General features: G+C 36.8%; 1 protein-coding gene across 22 annotated transcripts in view; it reads left to right on the forward strand.

Annotated features, from left to right (window-relative positions):
* LOC109414826 (supervillin) overlaps window positions 1-19,071 on the forward strand; it is a 1,049,091-nt gene that overhangs the window by 663,695 nt on the left and 366,325 nt on the right. For 21 of the 22 annotated variants that reach the window (XM_062854057.1, XM_062854059.1, XM_062854058.1 and 18 more), the window contains 2 exons: window positions 1,693-2,195; window positions 14,844-15,665. In XM_062854057.1, the coding sequence (XP_062710041.1) occupies window positions 1,693-2,195; window positions 14,844-15,665 (1,325 nt within the window). The remainder of the gene's footprint in view (window positions 1-1,692; window positions 2,196-14,843; window positions 15,666-19,071) is intronic. The other variant, XM_062854055.1, reaches the window with a different exon arrangement.

Below are 19,071 nucleotides of genomic sequence, written 5' to 3' on the forward strand. Positions count from 1 at the left end.
AGCTACAGAAGCTTGGAAAAGCTTCTCCCAGAAGCTTGGAAAAGCTTCTCCCAGAAGCAGGGAAAAGCTTTTCCCAAAAGCTTGGAAAAGCTTTCCCCAGAAGCTACAGAAGCTTGGAAAAGCTTCTCCCAGAAGCTTGGAAAAGCTTCTCCCAGAAGCTTGGAAAAGTTTCTCCCAGAAGCTTGGAAAAGCTTCTCCCAGAAGCTTGGAAAAGCTTCTCCCAGAAGCAGGGAAAAGCGTCCCCAAGAAGCTTGAAAAAACTTCTCGCAGAAGCTTGAAAAAGCTTCTTCAAGAAGCTTGAAAAAGCTTCTCCAAGAAGCTTAGAAAAGCTTCTCCCAGAAGCTTGGAAAAGCTTCTCCAAGAAGATTGGAAAAGCTTCTCTAAGAAGTTTGGAAAAGCTTCTCCCAGAAGCTTAAAAAAGCTCCCAGAAGCTTAAAAAAGCTTCTCCCAGAAACATGGAAGCTTCTCCTTGAAGCTTAGGAAAGCTTCTCCTTGAAGCTTAGGAAAGCTTCTCCTTGATACTTAGAAAAGCTTCTCCCAGAAGCTTAAAAAGCTTCTCCCAGAAACTTGGGAAGCTTCTTCCAGAATCCCAAAACCTTGGAAAAGCTTTTCCTAGAAGATTGAAAAAGATCTTTTCAGAAGCTTGAAAAAAACTTCTTTCGGAAGCTTGGAAAAGCTTCTCTCAGGAACTTCTTTCTTTCAGAAGCTTTTCTCAAAAGGTTGGAATGCTTTTCCCAAAAGCTTGAACAGCCTTTTCCAGAAACATGGCAAGCTTCTCCCAGAAGTTCAAGGGTATGACACTTAGTTAAAAAGCTTCTATCAGAAGCTTAGAAGCCTTGCACTTGTCTCGGAAGCTTAGGAAGCTTCTTAGGAAAGTTTCCAAAACTTCTCCCGGAAGCTTAGCAAGTTTTGCAATCTTCCGACAGAAGCTTTACAAGCTTCCCAGAGAAGCTTTGTAAGCTTCCGAGAGATGCTTTATATGCTTCCGAGAGAAGTTATGCTACAGAAGCTTTACAAGCTTCCGACAGAAGCTTTACAAGCTTTCGGCAGAATATTTACAGGCCTCCAACAGAAGCTTTGCAAATTTTCTCTCGGGAACTTGCAAAGCTTATCTCGGAAGCTTACAAAGCTTCTCTCGGTAGCTTGCATAGCTTCTTTCGGAAGCTTGCAAAGCTTCTCTTGGAAGTTTGCAAAGGTTCTCTCCGTAGCATCGAAAGCTTTTCTCGGAAGCTTAAAAAGCTTCTTTCCAAAGCTGAGAATGCTTCTCTCGAGAACTAAGAAAGCTTTTTGCGGAAGCTTCGAAAGCTTCCCTCGATAGCTTAAAAATCGTATCTCACAAACTTCAAAGGCTTCTCTTTTCAACTTAGAAAGCCTCTCTCAGAAGACTAGAAAGCTTTGCTCGAAAGCTTTGAATGTATCTATCGAAAACTGAGAAAGCTTCTCTTTCAAGCTTAGAGAACTATCTTCGAATATTTCAAAGATTCTTTCATAATCGTTCTAGGTTTCATCGGAAGCTTTAAAAAAATTGTAAGTTTCCCAAGCTTCTATCGAAAGCTTTTTCTGAAAGCTTGGAAAGCATCTCTCTATTTTGAAACCTTAGAATGCTACTAGCTGTTCTTTGAAGCTTAGAAGGCGTCTCCCATAACTAAATTTTTCTAATAAAAATTAACCATATTAATCTCTTTCTCCCAGATCAACGTCTAGATCAGCAACCAATACTCCTTCGTCAAGTGCAATTCATAGTAAATCTCAATCATCCACGCTACATCATTCGAAAGCACCCGCGACTTCATCGTCGTCGTCGTCATCCGCCGCAACCTCCTCGAGCAGGCCATGGCGGACCACGTCGACCAGTGGTTCCTCTTCTACATCTACCTCCTCAGCTGCAGCCGCTGCTGCCCTCAACGGTGGAGTGAAACCCCGTCCCCACACGGCCACCGGGGGTAGCAGCTCATTGCCACTGTCACCGTTGCACCAACAACCGCAAGGCACACGGCAGCAGCCCCAGCCACGGAAACCTCGGGACCGCAGCAACGTCCGCACCGTCAACAACGTCGCGAAATCCGAGGAGAAACAGGTTGCCGCCGCTCCTCAACCGCAGGCGGCTAAGTTGCCTCAACAGCAGCCATCACAGGCCCCACCACAGCAACCGATCCGAACAACCAGATCTTCCAGACTTCGTGCCGCTGCGCTGGGTAAGATTCATTTCCCTGTTTCCCCCTCACAATCGATCTCGCCTCTCGCCTTGCCTCGCCTCGCGCTGCTTCCAATCGCGCTCAAATCGCATTCGATGCGACCTTTCACTGGCTCCTTCCTTCCTTCCTACGCTATCTACCACCTACCACTTTCGTTGCGAGCACTTTGGCATTGATATGCTGCCCAAGTGCCTCCTAACCAGCTGTTTTATTTCTTTTACCTCATCTCTCGGCTTCTTTTCTCGCCTGTCACATTCATTTTGAAATTTATTAGTTTTGCATATGCGTTTTGCTAGATTACAATTTTTATGGGTAGGCTTTTTTCTCTAACCATCATCGCACCTTCTCCGTTTCTTTATCTTTTTAATTTGTTTTTTTTTATGATTCTTCCATTTCTTCTTTTGCTTTGTTTTATCGTATCGTGTGTTTTGTGTGTGCTTGCTGCTAATGTTCTAATGTAACTTATCTAATGCTGCTTTTTTCTGTAGCTTCCAGTATATTCTAACTGTTGTTTTGTAAGCTGACCTAGGTAGTCATTTATGTATGAAATTTGTAGCATATGTTTCAAATACAAACATGAACAAATCACAAGTGTTACACCAAATCAACCACAAGATGATGAAAAATACTTAATTCATAATTCTGGAGCTCGATTTGAATAGGTCGTATGTGCTTTCGTCGATATTAAATTCGAACAGTTTATTTTAGCAATAGTAGCAATATGGATGATATTTTGATGGCTTTTAATGATAAAACCGGAAGCCGGTTTTGTAAGGAATCGTCTATATGTATTAATTTTGTTATATTTCAACAGTTTCCGCTATAAAAAGCAAATCCAAATGATCGAATTTTATATCGACGAAAGCACATACGACCTATTCAAATCGAGTTCCAGAATTGAATTTCATTGAGATCATCGAATGCTTCTATGTTTCCTATGAGTTGATTGCCTCTTAGAAGATCGAGGTACTTCTGTAGAAATTAACGAATAACTTTCTCAAATACTTGCTTTCTTGTATGACAAACTGTTACACAATGTTGAACTAAGTCGATTAAGTAACGTGGGAAAAAAACTTTCAGAAGTTCTTACGGGAATGTTTCCACAAGTTCCCCTGAGAACTGTTCCAGAAGCTCCTCTGGGAGTTTGAATATACGATCAACAGCTGTGATAATTCCAACCCTTTTGAATGATGATGACCATATTCTTCAAAAGTTTCTTTTGGAAATTTTCCAAAAAAAACCTTGCAATTCTTCAGTCCATTGCCCGAGCAGAAGAAAATATCAACAGCATAATAAAATATGTTATTTTGGCATAATAACTGTATAATGGAATCAGTAATTTTTATGTTATTAACATATCTTATTATGTTATAAACTTGCCTGTCATAAGCGGCAAAATAACAAAAATCATAACAAAAAAATGTTCCTGGAAGCCCAATTTTATAACATGTTTTGTTAGATCAATAACAACTTAATAACAATGAATCTTTCAGTGAATTGAATACTTATTATTGTTGTGTTATAGTTCATCACATATTTGTACATTTTCAATAGTAGAATAATAACAAAACTTGGTCTACAACAAAGTATATTATTGAAATGTTATTTAGTGGATAAATCTTAATAACTTAATCATAACAAAATAAGATTGCCCAACAAACCATGTTATGAAAAAGTAATACTTTGATAAGTTAATAACAACAAATTATGATATAAAAACAGGCTATGTGATCCTGTTGTTATGAATTTGATATTCTCCTCTGCTCGGGTGTCCCTGGAATACTTACAAGAGTTGCTGTGGAATATCTTTCAGAAGTTGTTCTTAATAAGGCTACCCCCAAAAACTTTCCCGGTAGTTCACCCGAAATTCTTCCTGCAATCCATGCTGGAGTTTCCCCACGAAATTCGCAAGAATTTCACAAGCTTCTTGCTTCTTGGAAGATTTTTTTAAAACATTTTTTCTCGTGAGATGATTTAGGAACTCTTTCAAAGACTGCTTCAGTGATTATTTTTTTCGATCCTTTAGAAATTTCTACAACCAATCATCTAGACATTCCCCTAAGCATTCCTTCGTAATAATCTGAAAAGTTCTTCAGCATTTTCTTAAAAATTTCGGCATCAACACTTCAAAAGGGAAGTAACGACGTTTGAAAATTGTGTCTTTCCGATACAAACCACAGTGGTTGTTGGAATACGTAGGGAAAATAAAGTATGATCTACAGCTTTGAAAGAAAGTGGTAATTCTAAAATTGGTAACACCCTTTTGAAATGATGATGTCTATATTCTACAGAGGTTTGCAGAGTTTCTCCAGCAATTACTCTAAGAGATTCATTCAGCAATTCTACTGGTAGTTCTTCAGAGAACAACGGGATTCCTTATAGGAGTTGCTCTCGAGTATCTTTCAGATACTTTTCTGACAACTCTCCCAGTTTTTTTTTTGTTTTTGAGATGTTGCTTTGGTAATTCATATAGAAGTTTCTCGGGAAGGTCTTCCAGGACTTCTCCTTTTTTAGGAGTTCTCCCTAGAACTTTCTCAGGAGTTCACCCGAAATTCTTCTATCAATATCATCAGGAATTTAAACTGCAGGTCCTCCAGGAATATTCACAAGAGCTTTACAAGCTAATTACTTCTTGGAAGTTTTTTTTTGTAATTTCTCCAAGTTATTCTTTAGAAATTCCTCCAAACTATCATTCCGGCATTCCCCTACGCATTTATCCAGGATATTCTTAAAAGATTCTTCTGGATTTTTTCCTGAAATTCAGCACCAAAACTGCATCCCAAAAACCTTAACATGATTCAAATTCAAACCATCCCGATTGTCGGAACAAGTAGGAAAAAGGACACAGCTTTGGAGGAAGGTGATAATTCTAACAGCCAGTTTGAATGTTGAGGCCTAATTTCTTGGAAAAATTATTTTAGAAAAATTTATAAAAATGTCGGATTTCTTCTTCAGAATTGTTCAGATTTCAACAGAATTTTCTATTCCCTTTTAAAACCTTTCAAGTCATTTTCCAATAAACTTTTACAAACATGCTGTTTCTTCAAACGTTTCTCTAAAAATTTCTTTAAAAATTTTCCAAGTACTGCTCTACAATTTCTTTAAGAATTTCCCCCAAAACTCTTCCAAAGACTCTTCCAGAAAAAACGTCCAAATATTTCTCCATAAATTTCTGTAGAAATTACTTTAAAAATCCATTGATTTTCCAAAATTAACTTTCCATAAATTCGATCTCGAAATTTGTCGTTGAATTCCTCCAGTAATCCTCGCATAGCTTTTTTTTTAGGAATGAATCCACCAACTTTTACAAGATTTTGTCAAATTTCTTCTGAAAAAATGCAGTGGCATACGTGGGACCGCGCATAACTTGCGAACGGATGGTCCGATTTGGGTCGTCTGAGTTTTGTTCTGTTATTTTCCACCCAAAGAATGTTTATGTGGCAAAAAAACAAGGAAAAAATGAAAGTTTTTGTAAATTGGGTTTTCATACTTTTTAACGGGACTTGGACTTGGCTAGGGACTTGAAACGTCAAAAAACGCAGTAGGCAAGACAAAGTTTGCCGGGAACAGCTAGTTTCTCCTGTAATTTCTTAAGGAATTCTTCCATATTTTTTAACATTTTTTTTGGGAATTTCTCCAACAATTTCTTTGCAGATTTTTTTTTCTAATGACCTCCAATCAAAAATGTCTCCAAGTATTTTTTTTTATTACTTTCCAAGAATTGTTTTAAAAATTCTTCAAGGATTTCCTCCACAAATTCCCTCAAAGATTCATACACTGAAAAATAAGTACTTCTTCGTAGATTTCTCCATGAATTGATAAAAAAAAAATCAACAGAAATTCCTCCAAGAATTCTTCCAGGAAACCTTCCAAAGATTCCTCCAAGAATTTTTCATGAATTCTCCCATAAGTTTGTCTAAGGATTTTTTTGGAATTCCCTTAAGAATAGAATAGAAAAGAATAGAATTTTTCGTTGAATTCCTCCAGGAAACGTCCAAAAGATTTTCTCGATTTTTTTTTTAACAATTTCTCCAAGATTTTCTTCAAGAATTTTGTCAAATCTTTTCTGATATTTCTCAGGGAATTCTGCCCATGGACTTTTACATGAGTTTCTTTAATGATTTTTAAAGATGTTCTCTGATATTCTTTCCGGAATTTTTGCAAGCAATTTCTTTAACCGTTTGGTGCCGCATTGTTTTGTCGCTGTTGACGCATCCTCGTTGCGGACACGGTTGTTGTGTTAGGTTTCAGAGTTCATACAACAATTTCTTCAAATATTTACCTAGCATTGTTCCAGAAATTTGTAAAGAGTTTCCTCCTTAAATTCCGCAGAAGACTTTTTCTGAATATGGATTTTTCCCTTAACTTCTAAAAAACCAGAAGGTGTTCCTCATATGATTCAATCAGGAAAGCTTCCAGAGATTCTTCTAAGATTTTTTCAAAAAATTTCTGCAACATGATTCTTCTAAGGATTTTTTAGGAAATTCCTCAAGGATCCCCGTAGATTTTTTTTCGTTGAACTTCTTCTGGAATCCTCACAAGTATTTTTTCCGTGAATGCTTCTAACAATTTCTTCAAGGTAAAATGTCAGGATTTTGTCCAATCCGTTCTGAAATTTCCCAGGAATTTTTTTTTTCAAAGGTCTTCTTTAGGAATTCTTCCAATGGTTTTTCCAGGAAATACCTGAATATTCTCGCTGGAATTTATCCCAGCAATTTTTTTTTAAAGATTTTTCCAGTATTTTTTTTTTCAAGTGTTTCTCCAATAATTGAATCCAAATGTGTCTTCAATTATCTTCCAAGGATTACTTCAGAAACTCTTCAAGGATTTTCTCCGCAAATTCTCACAAATACTCTTTTTGAATAATCAGAATATTCCATCAATAGATGTTTCCCTAAATTTCTAAAAAAAGTTCTGAAGAAACTTCTTATATAATCCTTTTGTGAAATCTTCCTGAGATTCTCCCAAGATTTGTTCAAGGATATTCTACAACAATTCCTGAATTGATTCGTCTGAGGATTTTCCAGGAAATTCTTTAAGGATCCTCTAGATTTTTTGTCGTTGAAATGTCCGTGGAATCCTCGCAAATAATTTTCTAACATTTTTTTTCTAAATTAGAATGCCAAGATTCTGTCCATTCTACCTGAAATTTCTCTCAAAACTCTTGCAATAGACTTATCAAAAAAAATTCTATTGATTTTCCCAAGAAATTCTCTGAATATTGTTTCAGGAATAGAAATGCTCTAAGCAATTTCTTTAAAAATTCTTCCAAGTACTTTATCTGAGTGCTCATTGAACAATTTCTCCAAGTATTCCTTCGCTTATTTCCCATGCAAATTCCTTCAAAGATTCTATTTCAATCTATCAATATTCAAAATATTATTCATAAATTTATTAAAAAAACAAATCTTGAATTCCTTCGAGGAAATCTTTTAGGATATATTTCTTAAAATTTTCTAGATATTCCTGCAACAATGTCTTCGTTGATTCATTTGAGGATTTTCCAGGACAACTCCTAAATTTTGCTTGATATTCCTCCTGGAATCCTCTCAAGGGTTTTGCCGGAATTGTTTCTAACACTTTATTTGCGTATTCCTAGAAAAATAAGATTTACTCTATAATTTTCTATTAGTATTTTTTCAGAAATTTGTTCAAGGAGCCCTGCTTGGATTTCTTTTTGGAGAATTTCTCTTTCAAGGGTTTCTATAGGAATTCTTCCATAGATTCCTGAAACAACTCTGTCAGGATTTTCCAAAATCCCTCCAAGGGTTATTCTAGGATTTCCTACTGGAACCTCTCCGAAAATTTCGCTAGGAAATCATCCAATGATTTTCCAAGAATATTTCAAACAAATCCTGTAAGAATCTCACCTGAAATACGTTTAAGAACTTTCCATGATATCTCTGAGTAAAAATTTCTAAAAGGACCATTTCTGCAAAAATTCTTGGAGGAATCTTTGAAAGGTTTTCTCCAGAAATCTTCCCAAAGTTGTATCCGAAAATAATTTCTCTAAGGTCTTCTTTAGTGTTTTATCCAATCTCTTCTGAAAATTCCCAGGAAATTCTTCCAGAGGACTCCTACGGAAATATTTCTAATGATTCATCCAGGATATTCTTATGAAATTATTTTGGAAATTACCAACTCCACGTAATCTTCCATACTACTTTGTCCGGTATAATTCCTCCTACAATTTCTCTAACTATTTTTAAAAACCAATGACTTTTTCTGAATATTCTTTAACAGATTTCTCTCTTGGTTTCAAGAAATAAAAATCCTGGAGGAATTCCTCCATGCATTCTATCAGGAAATCTTCTAAAAATTCCAATTGCAATTTTTTTTTCTGGAATGTCTGCAATGATTCCTCCATTTATTCAACCTAGGATTTACAGGAATCTCTCCAAAGTTTCTTTAAACAATTATTTAAGCATTTTCTTCAGCATACTTCTTGCAAAAAATCCAATTGTTTCTTTTCAAGAACTCATTAAAGAATCCCATCAGGAAAAAATCAAAGATCACTTCATAAATTCATCCTAGGGTACTTTTTGTTACTTTTTCCAAGATTTTTTCTAGTAATTTCTGTTTCTGCAGAAAATTTTGAAAGCCTTTTTTGAGAAATCCTTAGAAGAATTTCTTGATTTTTTTAAAGAAATCATCCGGGAATTATTCCAGAATTCTTCTATAAGAAAATTAGACATCCATCTAGGAATTCTTTCAGGGACTTTTCGGAGAACAATTTGCAGGGTTAATTCCCTCCAGAAAATCTTTAAAGGAATTCTCCAGAAAGTCTTCAAAGAATTTTTCTAAGAATTCCTCCAAGGGTTGATACTCAGATTCCTCCAGAAAATCTGTAATAATTCCTCCAAGCATTCAAATTCTACCATCCATTTCTCCTGGTACTCTTCCAAAGAATACTCCTAGAATTTCTTCTGTTTCGTATGAGCTCATACGAGCATCATTTCTTCTGAAATTATTCCAAGAATTCCTTAACCTCCGAGCGATCGCGCTGTTGTATTTTGTACAACACGTTGAAAAATTCTCGTTTTTTGTACTCAGCATTAGCGTGGTGCTGACGCAGGTAGTCAACCGCGCGAGTTACGGAAGGTTAATGAATTTTCCAAAAAAACTATTACATACAAGGATTCGTCCAGAAAATTTCCCTAAGATTCCTCCTTAGACACTTATAATGGTCCTTTCAAGAGTTTCCGCCAAATCTTTTGCAAGTTTTATTTTAGCATTCCTCCAAACATCTCTACAGCAATACTTCTATGAAAATCTACATGTATTTATCCTAAAAATCCTCCACCGATTCTTTCAAAGGATCCCTCCAAGAATTCTTTCTAAAATCATTACAGAAAAAAAAATTTCCAAAAAAATATCTGAAATAAATCCAGAAAAAATCCTTGGAAGAATTTCTTATTTCTTGTAAGCATTTCCGCTATTTATGGATAAATCCTAAAATTAATTCTTAAAAACCCTAGGAAAATAATGCCGAGTAATTTTTTGAAAGAATTCCTCTAGATATCCTTGGAAATATTATTGGAATTACCCTCACAGGAAGCGAAATCTTTAGAATCTTGCAGAAAGTAATAGAACTAGATCTTCATAAAGTTCGTCGGGGAGTTGCTTCATGGATTCCCCCCGAAAATAATTCAATAACTTCTCCAGGTTGTATCTTAAGATACATTCAAATATTTTTTCAAAAAAATCAGATTCTTTCGGAAATTATTTAAAGGAACCATTCGGAAATTCTTTCAGGATTCCTCCAAAAAACCTTCAAATACTGCTTCAGAAATTATACTGGAAACGTCGGAGCGAATTCTTCCTAGGATATCTCCGAGAATTTCTTGAATAGGTTCATTCGGATATTGTTCAAGGAATCTTCTAGGGAATCCTCGAAGAATTTTTGTGGAGCTCTTGAAATAATCAAAGGATTCTTGTTTTCTAAAAGCGATTCCTGGAGGATTTTTTGGAGATATTACTGTGTAACATTTCTTGGAGGAGTTCATTAAAGAATTTGCCAAAGAATTTGAAAAGGAATTCTGAACGAACCCTTGTGAGAAATCATGGGGAATTTCTAGGAGTAATTTTTGGAAGAATTCTTTGAAGAATATCTAGAGGCAATTCTTTCTTGATTTTTTTCCAAAAATATCTGCAATGGAAATCGGAAGAACCTTGAATTTCTGGAATGCTCGGAAGAATTTCTTTTTTTTTTATTCGTAAGTTTAGGCCAATTGTTCACAGGAAAAAATTTCAAAAAAAAAATCTTTTTAAATAATGTCTGGCAAAAATCTTCAAAGAATTATTCTAAGATTTTTTTCAAGGACTATTACACCATACAAATCGCGAGTTTCCCCATAAAATTGTTTATTAATCTCATCGGGAATTGAAATTTGTCCATCAATTTCAGAAAGTTCAGAAGGAGCTGAAATTCTTCCAAAAGTTTCTCTTTAAATGGTTCAACAAAGTATCTGAAGAAATCATTAAAAAAATTACCGAAAAAAAATCATAGCAGAAAAAATTAAAACCATCTTTTTAAAAATCCTTTGAAGAACAGATTACAGGATGTACCCAGGCAAGAATTCATGATCCCTTCAACTTTCAAAAGAATTCTAAAAATGGTTTTTGAAGTAATTTATGAGATAGTTCTTGGTATAATTCCTGGAGGTTTTATTTTTATAATCTCTAAAGAAATCATTGTGATGATGCGGAAAGAACTCCTGAGTTGCTGGGGCGCTCATTGAAAAATTTCTCGGGAAGCTCAAGAATATTTTTTCGCAAAATTCTTGAGAAAACTAAGGCACAAATAATATTTACAGAAATCTTTGAAATGTATTCTGGAGGAATTATAAAAAAAATTCAACAATTTTTTGTAAAGCTTGAGAAACATTTCTATTAATTCTTGTAGAATTTCTTATATTGATGCTGAGAAGGTTTTTTGGAAGAACTACCGGGCTAGTCATTAAAATATGTTTTTGGAAAAGTTTTTAGGATGTCTGGAGGTATGCGAAGGATTCTTTTTAACAACTTTTGAATGATCTTTAAGAAGAACTCTTGGGTGCATGGAGAAGTTCTTGAACTCATCGAAAATTGTCGTGGTATCATTAGAAGAATTCCAGGAGCAACCCTGGAAAAAGAATTTTCCGGATTTAAATTTTAAATCTAGATTTTCCAAAATTATTTCAACAGTTCCGGAGTAATTCGCGAATAGGGCGTAACTGACAAAGCAACAACATTGAGAAAACAACAACAGACTTTTGCTGATACAATTTCAATTCCTATTTAGGAGTAATTCAGAGTAATTCAACATGAATAAGCTTAAATGACACAATTCTGACACATTTTCTTGATTTTCTAATAAAACAGTTCAAATTTGTTAATTTTTGCACTAAACATTGCATTTATTTTATTACGCCCGAATCGATGCCCGATAATGCTAAATACGCCCAATACTATGCGCCTTAAATCGATATTAATTTCAAAATCGCCTTTTACTACACGCTTTCGCCGTGTTTATGTTTTGATTTCAGATTCGCCTTTCACTATCGCCATGTTTACGTTGTGATTTCAGTTTCGCCTTTTACTTTCGTAAACAAAAACACCAGGAGTGGAAGGCGTAATTCTTGTTTTGTTTCGTGCGACACATAATGGGATTACGCCTTCCACTCAACCCGTGATTTTCAATAGTTAGAAGAGTGATATTAAGGAAAGTTTGTGAGTATTTAGTAGGAAAATCTAGCATTTTTTCACTCTTATAATCATTTAAATTGTGTACATTTTGTCAGTTACGACCTTTTCGCGAATTTCTCCGGAATTGTCATAGAAATTTTGGAATAATTTTCTTGACAAATATTTGAATGAATTGCTGAATATTTGACGGATTGTATACTTCTTGAGAAACCATAAGAAACATTTCCGCAGAAATTCATGCAAGAATTCCCAAAGTAATCCTTGGAATTTTTTGAGAAATTCCTGGAGACTTCCAACGGAATCATTGGAAAATTTTTTGGGTAAATCCTTGAAAGAAATGTCAAACATTTATTGGAAAGAACTGCTGCCCAAACTATTAGGAAAAATTTGAAGGAATTTATGGAAGAAATTCTAGAGAAATCCTTGGAATAAATCCTTGAAAGATTTTCTTAAGGACTCTGAAAATCCTAAAAGTGCCCTTTCAAAAATTTATGGAGGAAGCCTTAGAAAAACTTCATGAGCAATTCTTAAAATTTTTGGAGGAGTCCTTGGAAAAACTGTTGAAGTATGTGTTAAAAAAATAAAAATGAATCTTTTGATTTATTCAAAGGACAAATTCCTCAAACAATATTCCCTGGCCAAGTTCGCAGGGGTTGACGGTATTAAAGTGAAGGAGTTTCATTTTGATTATTGTAATGTAGTGTTCTTTAGTGAAACATATCACCTTTTTAACACTTTAATGCGCCTCCAACGGTTCATCACGAACCGGCTGCTGCAGATGGAGTATGGCTGATCATATGCATCAGACATGCTCGATAAACAGGAGGAACCGCCGGGGCTCAGTAGAGTCTATTCCCAAGCAATAGTTCCAAGTCGGTTGGATTTGAGAAGGTTTTGATGATCGTTACAAATCCTAATAAAAGTATTATAGGATTTGTGACAGGTTTTGGAACCTTTTACAGCCATCTGACTTCAAAATGTTGTTTGGGCTCTATTTCCCACGTTTCTCGGTTGATTTTTATTACATAGTAATTTATTAATGTCATAGTCGCTTTTTCGAATTTTTACAATGTTAGTTGGTCATATTTTCTATAAATAAAGCAATTAAAATCGACCGAAGAATCAATAGTGGGAAGGAGATTTGCAGCACTTAATTGTGGTGATAGATTCGAAGCTAACGTGCGAACACTTAAACGCATTGTTGACGTCAATGCGTTCGACGTGACATTTTGGACAAAAACTGATTGCTTTTATTAACTGAACAACGTTACTTGTGTATGACTAGGTTGACATTTCTAGGCTACGCTTGAGAAAAAGACATGGTTTATCTAGGTAGGATCGATAGGACAATTGAACGAATTTGAATATTTTTAATAGTATTTGTAGCGGGATGAAAGTTGACATGAAATCTTTATTATTTTAAAATTTTATTGCAATCAACTGACCAACTTGGCGTATTTTTGATTATTTCTTAGATGTTCAGAAGTTCAGTTACATGTTTCTGTGGATTTTGGACCGATGACAATTTAAGGACACAAGAGATGAACACAAGTAGAAAACGATTAGCAAAATCAAGAAAACAATTTGACACAGGATCGACTATATTTTAACATACAGGGTTCGATTGATTCGATGAAAGAAAAAAAAACAAACATACGACAACTGACTTAACGAGGAGAAAAACATATTTAACCATACCACAAAATCAAAACAAGGAAACAAACACAAACCGTGTGACCATAACACTACATAGACAAATCCTGACTGACTGACCAATTGAAAACTTTCCAATCTTCTACCGTATCTTTCTGAGTCAGTTGCAACAGTGTCTTAATGGATATCATTTTCCGCGTACGGCTGGCAAACTGCTTCTGAAAGATTACGTACTCTTTTCTATCTTCGGGTCTAGTGTAGAGGTTTCAACTCTATTCAGAGTGCAGCTAGAAACCTAGCAAAAAAAAGGACAAATTCCTCAAACAATATTCGCAATAATACTTTTACAAAAATTCACTTGATGTAGGAAATCACTTGTACACATTTTCTCAAAACTTTCCATAGGAATCTTGAAAAATTCTCTAATGCTATTCCTAAGAAATTTTTCAAAACGTTCTCCAAAAGCGAAAAAAGCAGTCGCAGGTTGTTTTAGCAGTTGGTTGGAATAAGCCTATAATGTTTGTCTCAACAAAGTGGATGGCATGAAAGAGCAATTACTTAACGATAAGGAACGCTAATTCAACCTCTTCGCAAATTAGGTTTAATGGCTATGGCTGTGCTGCTATTGGCTTCTCAGGTGTTTATAGCTTCCATGTAAATATTTAGTGTAAAGGTAATTATGGATCGGTTGGAACGAAGCTCGGAAAATAATTAAATTTTCCTTTCCGCTGTTTACCCCCGCTGAGCTGTTGTAAATATGTTTCCTCGACTTTTACATGTTCTTGATTTTGTTGGTTATGGCCCACATTTCCCACTGTTCTCTCTGTTTTTAGCTTTTGTATGGTGTAATTTTAACGGTTGTGGTAGTCCCTTATCTAGTGCTCTCTCTTCCATATTCTGTACCGCGTGTGTTGGCTACCGATTTGTTGTCCCCCCTAGTGAAAGAGTGTGTGCTCACCACCCACCAGCCCCCCACAAATTTCTCCCGCGCCAACCAGTAAGCACTAACCATGATTCGTTTTTCCATCCGATCTCTCTCTGTTTATTCTCGCTCTCCGCTCATCGCCTTCGAAACGCGCGCCGCCGTGCGATATCAAAATATAAACAACGGAAACACGCTTACCAACACCACCACCGCACACGCCTCTCACACACACACACACGCACTCGACCCGCCACCCTACCAACACCAACCAACAACCACGCGTCCGACTTGTTCCGTTTGTGTGCGTGTCTGTGCTGACGACGATTTGTGTACATCGCACACTGTGATGCATCGCGCACCAACACCTTCGCGCGTCTTATCAGCTGGCGGCGTCGTCGTCGGAGCAATCGTTTCGCCGCACATCGTCGAAGACGCCCACCAGCAACGCTTAAAAGCGTCCACATTCGCTCCGCCATCCAGTGGTCGGATTAGGAAACTGCTCTCGCCGAACAACAATAACATCATCGGGCTGAATCGCGCCTCGCCATCAACGATGAATACCGGAAACCGAGCAACGGCCAAACTGCGCGATCCGAAGCCCCGACTCGTTCCCACCATCACAGCCGTCAGTATGAAGCAGAAGCTCAAGGAGACAACCGAAGTCATTATCAAACCGGCGGTGGCCGCCGATATCAATCGTAACCGCCAAGCGGCGCCAATGTCCAAAAGCACTAACCCCGCGGGAAGTGATCTGCTAAACGGGAATGCCCTCCCCACTAACACCAATAACAACAATACCGAACCCACCGCTTCGACGTCGCCGGCGGTCAGTAGTGGTGAGGAGGCTTTTTTGGAACGAATCCCTTCGACTACCACCACAGCCGCCGCCGCTGCTGCTGATCCGGGCCCTGCGAAACCCGGCGGCGAAGGGATTCCAGTGCTCCAGCGACGTGCTCCGCACTTGAGTGCCATCGGAGGCGGCGGTGGAGGCAGCAGCAGTATGGAATCGCCTCCGACGCCGCGGATGCGAACCTCCACCATGAAATCCGGATCGACGAGGAAGCCCCTGGCGGGACTGGAGCGGGACATTGGGGCGCTGAGTCCGGTTAGGGGCTTTAACGGAGGAGCGGAGATGGAACGGGAGAAGTCGGCTAAGCGGAAGTCGCACCTGAATCGGGCACAGCACGAGGAATCGACGGAAACACGTGAGTACCTACCTGCCTAGTTGGGAATAAATGAGCGGAGTCCGGTGCTGGTCAATGTAGTGTTATAGTTGTTTTAACTGTTCGATAGAGGTTGCATTTTCTTTTAGTTGCCGATGCGATGTTTTTATCAGTTCATTTGAAGTTTCATCAATGTTTTGTTCAATACTAGGCTAAATAGATGTGTGTTAATTTTGTAAAACTGATGTGTAGATGTCAATGTTTAGTAGATGTACTTTTCGGATTAAATTTTGTAGCATGTTGAACCCTTTAGTTGTTTTAAAATTTAATTTTGTTTATGTTTTGTACTACATTCTTCATTCATCATAAAAGTTTAACCCTTTGCATTTCACTATTTGCATTACAATACATATTGCATTAATAATCAACGAGAATTTTTCATATCTTGGGCTGTAAACACGAGAGTATAAATATTTGTCAATTACAGTATGTCTCACATAGGAAATCTAAACCATATGTATCAATCTACAAGTTATTGCAAGGGTGTTCAATTTGTAGATTTTGAAATTCCTTCACAAAACTATTAACAAATTACAAATGTTCTCACAAGAATTCTTCTAGTGAATGATGTTTTTTTCAGGAATTCTAGAGATTGCACCACGCAGTCCTCCAAATTTCTACAAGAGTTCCTCTAAAAAAGCTATCAGGAATTCCTTTAGAAATTTGGAATTTGAAACCCAAAAACTACCACAAATTTTCAAACAATTCCTATATGAATTCTTCTAGAGCTATCCTCTGCTCTTCCGGGAATTACTCCAGATATTTTTGTATAATTATCTCTTAAGGAATTGTTACAGAGATTCATGCGGGAATTTCTGCTGCATTAATAAGACCCAGAAATCCTACTATAAATTCCATAGGGTTTCACTAGGACATTCTTCCAGAGTTTCTTTCAGGAGTTCTCCTGAGTTTAGTTTCTGGAATTGCTCCAGATTTCAGCAGGAACTCCACCAGAGATTTCTTTAGGCTTGCTTGCAGAGATTCAACCAGGAATTCTTAAAGATTTTTCTATTTATTTAGAATTTATTCCTAAGATTACTCAAATAGTATCATGAGATTGGTCAGAAAATGCGTCCGAAAATTCTTCCGGAGGTTCATTGGAACATTGTCCTATAGTTTCTTCCATGAGTTCTCTCAAAAATTATTTCATAAATTCCTCCAGAGTTTTGTGCAGGAGCTCCTTCAGAAATGCCTTCACGAATTCTCAAAGATCCCACTAGACATAGGTCTAGGAATTCTTCCAGAATTTTCTTTCACAAATCTTCTAGTAATTACTTAAGGAATTCGGTCATCTTCCAGGCACTCCTCCAGAGATTTTGCCATGGAGTCTTTCAGAGGTTTTTCCAAACATTCCTCCTGGAACTTTTCAAGTGATGGTTGCAGGCATTCCTCTGGGTTCTCTCGCACAAATTCAACCAATTGTTTTTTCAAAGTGAATATTCTATTGACTGTTTCATAGCTTCCCACCTCTTGGATGTTTTGTAGATTGCAGGAATTAGGTTATTCTAGGAATTATTCCAAGAGTTCGCTCAAGAATTCTTCCAGAAATTCCCCAAATTACTCCAAAACTCCCGGAATTTCTTTTTTTTTTTTTATTTCTGAGTATTTTAACTTCTGCTAATTCTACACTTTCTCGGAATTTCTCTGAAGATATCATCACGGAATCCTCCAGGAATTCCTGCAACAGTCCCTTCAGAGAGGATTTTGAGATTTCCTCTAGAAATTCTTCCAGGAACTCATCTAAAGTTCCATAGAATTCCATCACCAATTCTGTTATCATTTCTTGATGAATTCCTCTACAGTTGTCTTTGAGAAAGGCCTAAAATTCTACCAGATATTCTTATGTAATGTCCCCACTGGGATAAAGCCTTCTTCTCAGCTGTTCTATTAGGACTTCCACAGTGATTAACTGAGAACTTCCTCTGCCAATGACCATTTTGCATGTGTATATAATGTAGCAGGCACGAGGATACTCCACGGATGTCAAGGGAATTTCTATTACAAAAAGTTTCTGGATCGAGTGGGAATCGAACTCGTCATCCTCAGCATGGTCATGCTAAATACCCACGCCTTAACAGCTGCGGCTATATATGCCCTGAATACATGAGTTTCAGGGATTTTTTCTATAGATTATTCTGAAGATAACTCTGGAAAATCTTTCAACCTGTACTCCAGAGATTCACCCGAGGATGCCTTCAGAGATTATTCAATTAATTTATCCTTAAGATCTAGTTTAGAGTTTCCTCTTATAAATAATGCAGAGATACCCTCGGGAATTCCTTTGGATCCTATTCAAAAATTACCCCAGAGGTTATACCAGTAATTTTTTCGAAGCAATTACTGCCAGGAGTTTTTTTTTTCAGGTATCCCTCCAAGAATTCCTCAGAAAACTCCACCTAAAATTCCTCCAGAGTTGCATCAGAGATTCTTCTAGGAATTCGTTGAGATATTACCACTGGAGTTCTTTCAGAAATTCTTCCCGAAACTCTGACCAATTCCTTTGAAGCTTGCTCCTATATTTCTTTCAGGGATAGATTCCTCCACAGATTCTTACTCCGGTGCTTGATGCAAGAATTTTTTCAGAGACTTCCCAACATTTTTTCTTGAAAGCTTTCTCAAAGAATTACTCCACCAAGGGTACCTTCAATAATAGATCCAGTGGTTACCTCTTATATTTGCTTCCGGGATACCTTTTAGGCTTATTGTAATGATTCCTCCAGAGATTGCTCCATAAATTTCTGCAAAGTTTGTTTTCAGAGATTTTCACTGCGTTTGTTTAGAGATTCCTCCAGGAAGCCATCAAAATTCATCCAGTTATTCTCCAGAGGTGTCCCCAATGATTCATTCAGTAATTGTTTCAAAGGTTCTTCCAGGTATTACTCCAAGAACTCATACAGATAGTCCTGAAGATATTTTTTTCAGATATTCTTCAGGGTGTTTGTGAAGGAATTCTTTTAGAATTTCTTCAATTGATTCCTCCAGGAATTGCTCCAAGTTCCAGTTATTCATCTAGAGATTTCAGAAAATCTAGTGAGATTTTTTCGGGAATTATTTCACAGATTCCACTAGACATATCTGGAGGCATCTTGACAATATTCTTTAATGAAAAATCTGAAAGAACTTCTAAAAAGTTCCTTGATTTCCTGAAAAAATCTCTGAGAAAAAAAAAGAATGCTGTAGGAATATTGGGATATCTAGTGAAATTCCTGAAAAATCCGTGAAGTAGTTTCTGGAATATTTTTTAGAACATTTATTAGAGGAAACTATTGGAATTCCTGGAAACTCTATGGAATTGAATAAATTATTAGTATTTCTGAAAGAAGTGTGATGGATTCTTAAAAATGACTGGAAAAGTGCCTGAAAGACATGAACTTTCTCGCGATGAACT

Source organism: Aedes albopictus, chromosome 2, assembly GCF_035046485.1.
Source record: "Aedes albopictus strain Foshan chromosome 2, AalbF5, whole genome shotgun sequence".
Classification (NCBI taxonomy): domain Eukaryota; kingdom Metazoa; phylum Arthropoda; class Insecta; order Diptera; family Culicidae; genus Aedes; species Aedes albopictus.